Source organism: Coptis chinensis, chromosome 6, assembly GCF_015680905.1.
Source record: "Coptis chinensis isolate HL-2020 chromosome 6, ASM1568090v1, whole genome shotgun sequence".
NCBI lineage: Eukaryota > Viridiplantae > Streptophyta > Magnoliopsida > Ranunculales > Ranunculaceae > Coptis > Coptis chinensis.
The window spans coordinates 30,855,806-30,864,648 of NC_141461.1; the positions used below are offsets into that span (position 1 = coordinate 30,855,806).

At 46.8% G+C, this 8,843-nt stretch overlaps 2 protein-coding genes and 1 long non-coding RNA gene across 3 annotated transcripts; 2 read left to right on the top strand and 1 right to left on the bottom strand.

Annotated features, from left to right (window-relative positions):
- Positions 1-265: 265 nt before the first annotated feature.
- On the top strand, positions 266-1,111 carry LOC147492566 (uncharacterized). Its single transcript, XM_086567546.1, has one exon. It carries the CDS (start codon positions 266-268, stop codon positions 1,109-1,111), a length of 846 nt encoding a protein of 281 aa, XP_086423672.1.
- Positions 1,112-2,656: 1,545 nt separating this feature from the next.
- LOC147492567 (uncharacterized) lies at positions 2,657-3,523 on the top strand. The gene has a single exon (XM_086567547.1). The coding sequence runs from the start codon at positions 2,657-2,659 to the stop codon at positions 3,521-3,523; it is 867 nt and encodes a 288-aa protein (XP_086423673.1).
- A 4,434-nt stretch (positions 3,524-7,957) lies between these two features.
- LOC147492568 (uncharacterized) lies at positions 7,958-8,843 on the bottom strand. Its single transcript, XR_015198933.1, has 3 exons — positions 8,711-8,843; positions 8,563-8,628; positions 7,958-8,331 (listed from the first exon to the last, which is right to left on the bottom strand). It is a non-coding gene; the product is annotated as an uncharacterized LOC147492568 (long non-coding RNA).

An 8,843-nucleotide genomic window follows, 5' to 3' on the forward strand; every position in this document is an offset into this window, starting at 1 on the left:
TATACAAAAAGATTCTAAGAGGTCAGGGAAGACCGTGTTATCCTTGGAGAAGGAAAGGGAACAGCGGAAATCTGGGACGGCAGAAAAAGAAAGTGGTAGATACCGCGGATACGGAGCACGAATGGAGGGAAGCCGGGAAGGGGTCCGAAGGGAGTACAGAGAGAGGAAGCCGTACCGCGAAATGGAACAAACTCCGTTGAACAAACCGCTCAGTGAGATCTTGCCCTTAATAAAGGGTTTGCCAGGGTATGAAGGACCGTGAAGTATGCCAGTGGAGATACCGGAGAAGCCACTCTGTGCATACCATCAGATAAGGAATCATGAGACGAATGACTGTTACGCTCTGAAGTGGTTGGTACAGAGGATGGTGGAGAAAGGGAGGATGGGAGAATTTGTGAGAGACGGCCGTAATGAAGAGCGAGTGCCACAGCAGGGAAGAATACTGGGACCCATCAATGTGATTTACAGCGGGGAAGTTATGAGTCATAATGCCCATAAAGACAAGATACGGCGGACCGTGAGCATCCAGCAAATTAATGAGAGAACGGATAGGCCACGGCAAATAGAGGTCTCGGCGGCAGAGAAGGATAAAATCATCATTAGCAGCGCGGACCTACGGGCAGTGGACTCGCCACATGAGGACGCGCTGGTCATTACAGTGGCAATGGGAAACTACATGGTGAAAAGGGTGTTGATCGATTGTGGAAGTGCGGTAGATTTGTTGTTTAGAGGAGCTTTGGAGGAAATGGGAGTTGATCCGAAACAGCTGCGCTTTTCGCACACTAATTTGTACGGATTTAACGGGAGTATGACAGAGCCCATAGGGGAACTCTTATTGCCCGTGACGGTGGGGCCGGTGACCATCTTCGCCCGTTTTATGGTAGTAGATCCAGCTTTGGAATACAATACAATCTTGGGAAGGCGGTGGATTCACGAGATGAAGGCGGTCCCATCTACGTATTATCAGGTGATACGGTTCCCCACACCTACCGGCATGTATGAGGTCTACGGGGATCAGGTAACAGCCAAGAATAGTCACAGAGGAACCGTGAAACGGTTGATCGGCGGGTCAGAAGGAGAAACTTCTAACCCTAGGAAGAGGCTGGCATAGCAACTACAGTGCACCTCTATGGAAGGAGGTGATGAGGCGTCGGCGGATCCACGCTCGACAAGATAGAGGTAGTGAATATTGGGGTAGGGGAAGAGGAGAAGCTCACGTCGGTAGGGTCAAGTTTGCCTGAGGAGTGGAGGGCTAAGTTGGTACAGTTCTTGTCAGATAATAGAGATGTCTTCGCGTGGACGATAGAGGATGTTACGAGGTTAGACCCAGAGTTCGCATGTCACCACCTACATATGAGAGAGGACGCCAAACCAGTGAGACAAAAGATGCGAAGTTTCAGGCTGAAATACACCGAGGGGATTCGGGAAGAGATTGCCAGATTGAAAGGGGCAGGGATAATCCGAGAGGTGTAGTTCATAGACTGGTTATCAAACATAGTCGCGGTACCGAAAAAGAATGGGAAAGTACGTATGTGCGTGAACTTTACCGATGTAAACCTGGAGTGCCCAAAGGACAGCTATCCCATGCCACGAGTAGATGAGTTGGTAGACAGGACGGCCGGGTTCAAAATCTTTTCTTTCATGGACACCTCGATGGGGTATAATCAGGTCGCGATGTATGGGCCAGATCAAGAGAAGACATCATTTGTGGTGGAGGGCGGTACATACTGCTATACGAGGATGCCGTTTGGTTTGAAAAATACAGGGGCAACATTCTAGTGGTTGGGAGAAAGAATGTTTGCAAGCAAGATCCGGAGGGGAATCGAGATTTATATAGACGACATGGTGGAGAAAAGCATGTCAGAAGAAGAACATATAGAGGGGCTACGAGAAACTTTCGGGATACTACGTAAATACAATTTGAAACTGAATCCGGAGAAGTGTACTTTCGGGGTGACTACAGGAAAGTTTTTGGGTTATATTGTTACTCATAGGGGAATCGAGGCCAATCCCGAACAGATAAGGTCCCTGATAGAGATGTCATCACCGCAGAACGTGAAGGAAGTGCAGCGGTTAGTAGGAAGGGTCGCGGCACTGAATAGATTCATCTCCAAGTCATCCAATAAATGCAGATCGCTGTATCAATTGTTGAGGAGTACACCGGACATTGTATGGACCGCGGAGTGTGAGGAGGCATTCCAGGACTTAAAAAAAATATTTGGGCAAAGCGCCTTTGCTGTCACGGCCTGAGGTCGGGGAAAAGTTGTATTTGTACTTGGGGACCATAGAGTATGCGGTTAGTTCAGTTCTAGTGCGTGTGGTAGAAAAAATAGAGAAGCCGGTGTATTTTCAGAGCAAGACTTTGTTAGATGCAGAGACGCGGTACAGTAGGATTGAGAGGTATGCCTTGGCGCTAGTTTTCTCATCCCTCAAACTGAAACCCTATTTTGAAGCACATGTGGTAGTGGTAGTAACAAATCTGCCTCTGAGACAAGCACTGAGGATAGAAAATTCGGGTAGAATGTTGAAGTAGGCAGTGATACTGAGTTCCTATGAGATACAATATCAGATAAGGACCGCAGAAAAGGCGCAGGCCATGGCTGAATTTCTGGCGGAGTTTCCTGTAGAGGATCCCACCTAGGGAGAGGAAAAAGTTATGGAACTAGAACGAGAGGGTGAGCCAGATATCCTAGACCCGTGGGATAAGAGGAATGGGTGGAAGGTATTCACGGACGGATCGGCGATAGATACATGCAGCGGCATAGGGGTGGTATTGGTTATGCCCGATAATAGCATAATAGAGCAAACCATGAAACTGGGGTTCGTGGCATCCAGTAATGAAGTAGAGTACGAAGCAGTGATTGCAGGATTAGGAATGGCCGAAGATTTGGGAGTGCAGGAGCTGATAGTATATTCTGATTCAAACTTAGTAGTGTGCCAAGCGAATGGAAGGTTTGCAGCTAGATGCCCCAGGATGGCCAGATATTTGGAGGTGGTGTGTAAAAAGTCGGCGAAGTTCACGAAACTCCATTTTCTACATTTGGGCCGGGGAGAGAACAAACATGCTGGTGCCCTAGCTTATGTAGCGGTCGCCATCCCTGGGTTGGAAAAAAGAACAATACGCGTGGGAAGACTGGAAAAACCGAGCACCGAGGAGGTGTTAGAGATTTGTCAGATCACGGAGGAGAAAGTGAGTTGGATGGATCCAATTAAGGACTTTTTGGCAGGGAAGGAAGTGACAGATAAGAAAGAAAGAAGGAGATGGGAACAAACTTCTCGGAGATACGTTTTACTTGAAGGAGAGCTATATCGGAAAAACTTCAATGGGCCGCTGTTAAAATGTTTGGGTCCGCGGCTATCACGTGAAGTGTTGGCAGAATTACATGAGGGGGATTGCGGGAGCTACTCAGCGGGGAGAACGACGGCCCATCGCCTACTGACACAAGGGTATTTCTGGCCCCACATGAAGAGGGATGCTGTGGAATTTGCTAAGAGATGTGACAAATGCCAAAGATTTGCATAGTTGATATTCGCACCTGCAGAACCCCTTCATAATGTCTCAAGTCCATGGCCTTTTGCTATGTGGGCAATGGATATAGTGGGACCGCTGCCCATGGCCAGTGGCAAAAGGAGATTTATGCTCGCGGCAATGGATTATTTCACAAAATGGATTGAAGCCGTGCCCCTGCAACAAGTGAAGGAAGCACAAATCATCAAGTTTCTATGGGAAAATATCATCTGCAGGTTTGGGTTGCCATACACAATCATCGCGGACAATGGTACTCAGTTTACGGGAGTGAAGGTGGCCAAGTTCTTACAAGCCTACAAAGTGAAATAGGGATTCTCGGCCCCTTACAATCCCGAGGGCAACGGACAGGCAGAGGCATCCAACAAGATTATGAACAATCTTAAGAGAAAATTGGAAGACAAAAAAAGGGCATGGGCCGACGAGCTAAATCATGTGCTATGGGCCTACCGGACCACACCTCGGTCGTCCACCCGAGAGACTCCATTTTCCTTGGCCTACAGGGTGGAGGCCGTGATCCCCTCGGAGGTGGTGGCAGCTACGACGAGAACAAGGGCCATGGAAGAAGGGTCAAAATGGAGAATTTTGGTAGCGGACTTGAATTTAGCAGAGGAGAGAAGAGATATTGCCTACATAAAACTGGAGGAGTATCACCGGAGATTGCAAAGACAATACAATCGTAGGGTTAAGCCAAGGCAGTTCCGGCTAGGTGACCTGGTGCTCCGCCGAGTGACACCTAGTACCAGAAAAGAGAAGGATGGAAAGCTGGGCCCGAACTGGGAAGGACCGTATACGATGGTGGACATCGGAGGGGTGGGCACCTACAAACTGCGGACACAAGGAGGCAAGCTGATAGAGAAACTGTGGAACGTGAGAATGTTAAAGAAATTTCACGCTTGACTGTAAGGGAAATGTAATCTGTGGCTGTATGAAAATATATAATACAACAGCACTTTTGAGATGAAATCACCGTTTGTGAAAGTAAGAGACTTAAATAAAACATGAAACGAGGATGCCAGTGAGGCATCAGCGGCATTGGTGCAAGACCAAATTTGGACCCAACGCCTTTCGGAAATTATGAATCCCGCGGAGCAGGCGAGAGGCGCGAGACATACGTAGGGCATAGAGCTTGAAGAGGAGAGAGACAGCGGAGGGGATGAGCCCTTCGCTGATACAAGGCTCGAGAGGAGCCGGGGGTAAGAGGAGTGTCCCCACGAGGCATGATGAGAATATAGAAACCGCGGAGTGGGATGAGCCCTCCGCGGGGGAGCAAATCGCACATGGGGCATGAAAGCCCAGTGTGGAAGGAGACAGCGGAGGGGAAGAGCCCTTCGCTGACAAATGACTAGAGGAAGTCGAGGGCAGGATGAGCTACCTCATTTGACTCTCCATGGTTATATAGTCTGCGGAGTGGGAGAAGTCCTTCGTGGATTACAGAGACTAACCCCTATGAGGGATGAGGCTAAACACAAAGAGAAATAGCGGGAAGGTGGAGTCCTTCACAGGGACACTCACCCACCGCGAACCTGTCACTAATACAAGGAACTAATAGTGGAGCACAGAGTCTGGATCACAGCTGAGGGAATAGCCAAACTTAGAGGAAAGGACTAAGCAAGGGTTACAGGAGAAAGGCAAGAAAGAGATGTACTTAACCAATTGAACTAGAAGCTCGGGTAACACTAGCATTTGTTAACCAATGGACAAGAGGCGCAGGATGGCTGATGCAGATAGACAAATTAGAAGAGGTAGAGATGACAAATAGTCTGAGCAAAATCAAACTTCATGGGAAAGAGAGTAATATACAAGCATGAACATAAACATAAACGGATGGGAGCATCCGTTAATATTCAAACACAAACAGAAATGATCAAACAAGTGTAAGGCCATAGTTGGCTCAGAGGGATTTACAACGGAATACAAAAGACAGAGAATAGTTCTATTGCTTCTCAGATGGGGAGTCAGCAGCAGGTAGGACAGCGAAAACTTCTTCAGAGGGTTCAGTGGTGAGGGCTGCAGTAGCATTCTCCGGGTTCCCAACGTGGATCTCTTCGGTAGCCGCGGCGAGTAGTGAGTTCTCTTCATGCACCGGGGAGCGGGGAAGTGTCTCGGTGGCGGTCACCTCTTCATGGACGTCATCGGAGGGGGCGGCGGCTGGGGTGGAAGGCTTGTCAGGTAGAAGTCACCCTTCCTGGGTGAGTCGGGCAAGCTCTTCCTGGATCTTCTTAGTTACCCGTTTCTCAGCCAGAGTTTTGAAGCGTTCGCAGAGAATAGCCATATCGTCTTGGTGTTGCTGGAGCAGAGTGGTGGTAGTAGCTTCATGTTCTTGATGGAGTGAGGTGACTGCAGCTTGGTGTTGTTGTGCTTGTTCAGATAAGTTGAGTTGATGGTGTTCAAGGAGCAGTTCTCGCTAACTACTAAGGCAGTCATTCACCGAATCCATGTAGGACTGATAAGACGACTCTGTGGACTGCAGTTCGTCCTGGGCCTTAAGTTTGGCCATGTTAGCTACGGCCAACTCAGATTGAAGACTGGCATGGGCGGCCTTTAGGCCACAAGGGCCGTTGACCTCTTTCTCCAAGGCAGCCAATTTGTTCTTGGTGCTAAGAAGACCGCGGATCATGAAAGAAATGTCCAAGCTCACCTAGAGACAGAAACATAGAGGTAAAAAAAAACGTACTCGTTCCCAATTAGTATAAAAGGAGGTGCGGTGGGTATCAAACGAACCCCCATCGGCGTAGGCGATGTCCCTGGGCAAATGGGAGTTGTAGAACAAGGAAGAAGCTACTGCCGCATTGTCTAGGGCGGAGTCAGTGGTGGATACTCGGCGGTTGTGCACATTGAAGACGGGACAGAAGTCTTCTGCAGGGGCCAAGTCAGAAACAGGGGCGACCGGTGGAATCGGTTCCTTGCCAGGCCGGCGAGCGCTTGGGGAAGAGACTGCAAAGGGAAGCGGAGAGTTGAGGGGGGTAGGTGCTTCAGATACAGAGGTCCACAGAATGACAGGGACAGACTCTTCAGAGGTTGAGGTCCGCTGCCTCTTGGACGGGGGCATTTCAGCAGGAGCCCTCATCTCGGTCGGGAAACCGGTCCACTTCATCTTCCCGAGTCACTTTGTCAAAAGTTTTGCTTACGAACATCCATGTTGTCGGTAGGGGAGGTGGGGGAGGTATACTGGTCGTCCCAGTTGGAAATGGAGCGATAGGAGGGGATGTCTTCGGGCGCGGAGGTGGCAGGAGAGTCACGGGATCTAAGGGGTGGAGAGGAAGAGCGAGGATGATGGCGGTGGGAGGACGAGACGCGGGATCTTTTTCGGGTGGGGGGAGACGATCTGGGTTTCCGCTCTTTGGGAGGAGGAGGACGGTAGAAGGGAGCTGAGAAGCCATGGAAAGTATGCAGACTGGGGACTTGTAACAGGGGGGTAGCGGTTGTAGGATGGATGCCTAAGTGACTAGCTTGATCGGGTCCGAGATCGCGAAGTCTTTGAAAAATGGGACAAGACATGCCGGAGTAAATTTGGGATTTGGAGTCTGGCCGCCAGCCTACAGAACAGAGAAGAAAAGCGCGTTAGAGTATAACGGTAATAATGCAATAAGAGAGAAGGGAAGTATAAAGACACTCACCACGGGGGATGAAGGCGAGGTGGTTAAGAGATAAATCTGAAGGAAGGTCCACGAACAGAAATTGTCCTGATACATATAGAGGGTAATGGTGCCATACTTTGTCAGAAGAGGTGGTGCGGAGCAAGAGGGGTAGCTTCTGAGGACGCACACAAAATGACTGGTATCCCACACCGACATCTTTGGTGCTTTTCTTAAGGAAGTAGTGGGAGAAGATTTCGCAACTGGTGATTTTGGGCTCGCCGGTTCTATTCACTACACTATAATAGGCTATTTGCAACGACAAAAAACCGTTGCTAATAATTTTCGCAATGCTTTTTAAGTGTTGCAAATATGGCGTGGGTAAAGTATTGGAAATATTTGCAACGGTTAATAAGCGTTGCAAACAGAAATTTCCAACGCTTATTAACTGTTGCAATAATGATTTGTAACGTTTTTTATAACTATTTTGTACATAAATTTAAAACCTTTGCAACGGTTTTTAAGCGTTTGTAATTTGTTAAAAATATTACCAACGGTTCTTAACCGTTGCAAAGTTGTTAGTTAATTTAAAAAAAATTAATTTAAAAGTCGTTTGTAACGGTTATAAACCGTTGCTGATAAAAAAAATGATTTCTCATATTTTGTAGCAAGACCAGCTAAACCTACAAAAGATGAATGGCACATCCACAAGTTTGTGTCATTGAATACCCATAAATAACTATAGATAGACTTCACACACCACCATGCGCGAGTATGGAAAACGTCATCTTAGAAAATCAAATCCTGCAAAAATTGCTGGTTGGTTCGTATTACACAGTGATTTATTACTCAGTTTTATAATCAAAAGTTAAATGCTACAGTTCCCTGTCAAAGAATAACTGTCATTACAATTTACAATTGGAAATGTAGCTCGGAGGAACACAAACTATACAATCCTAATTTCTGATAAGAACACAACAGAACTAAGCCAATGTAAATTTGTACAAATATTTTAATTCAATTTAAGGCAGAAAAACTCACAACAACAATATATTTACAATGTTTTGGATTCTACAAAGGGTTTTGCAAGGCACCAGAGCAGACCCACCTCATCATCAGAACATCCACTAAGCAGCATAGCGAAATCAGAAGAGCTTTGATATAACATGGCAGGAAGTCCAAAAGGCCACAGAAGCTGCCCTAAACAGTGCTGGGTTTTGGTATATCCTGTTTGGAGCAATAATAATACATCATAAGAAGCTTGCAGCAGTCTAAAAGAGGATGCTGCGAGTATTAACTTTTCATTTTCCCATCTTCTAATTTTTCAGTTCATAGATAAATAGAACAAGCACTACTATAGAATTACCTTAAGAAAAAAAATAATATCAAATGTGGTGTGCAGTGTACACTGCTAATTCTATGATTATTCATTCAAAGTTAAAAGAGAAATTGTAGTACCTTCAGCTTCATGAGGAAGCACCTCCCCAGATGTCAATCCTTTAATTGATTTACCATCAGAAAACCCTTCATACATGAAATAGATAATCTAAGTACGTTTATATTTCATAAAAATTAGTAAATTCCTATTAGTAGGAAAACCACGCACCTTTCTGACTCAAAGGTTTTATAACAAAAGCTAAAACAGCCCATGGGAACATCAAAATTGCCTCCCCATAGAATGCCCAATGCCAACTGAAGTGACTTGCAACCTGACAATTTAAGGGAACACAGTAATGTTA

What these genes read in the sequence shown, in the direction of transcription:
- LOC147492566 (XM_086567546.1), top strand. Translation starts at nt 266, where the DNA reads ATGCCAGTGGAGATACCGGAGAAGCCACTCTGTGCATACCATCAGATA.
- LOC147492567 (XM_086567547.1), top strand. Translation starts at nt 2,657, where the DNA reads ATGGAACTAGAACGAGAGGGTGAGCCAGATATCCTAGACCCGTGGGAT.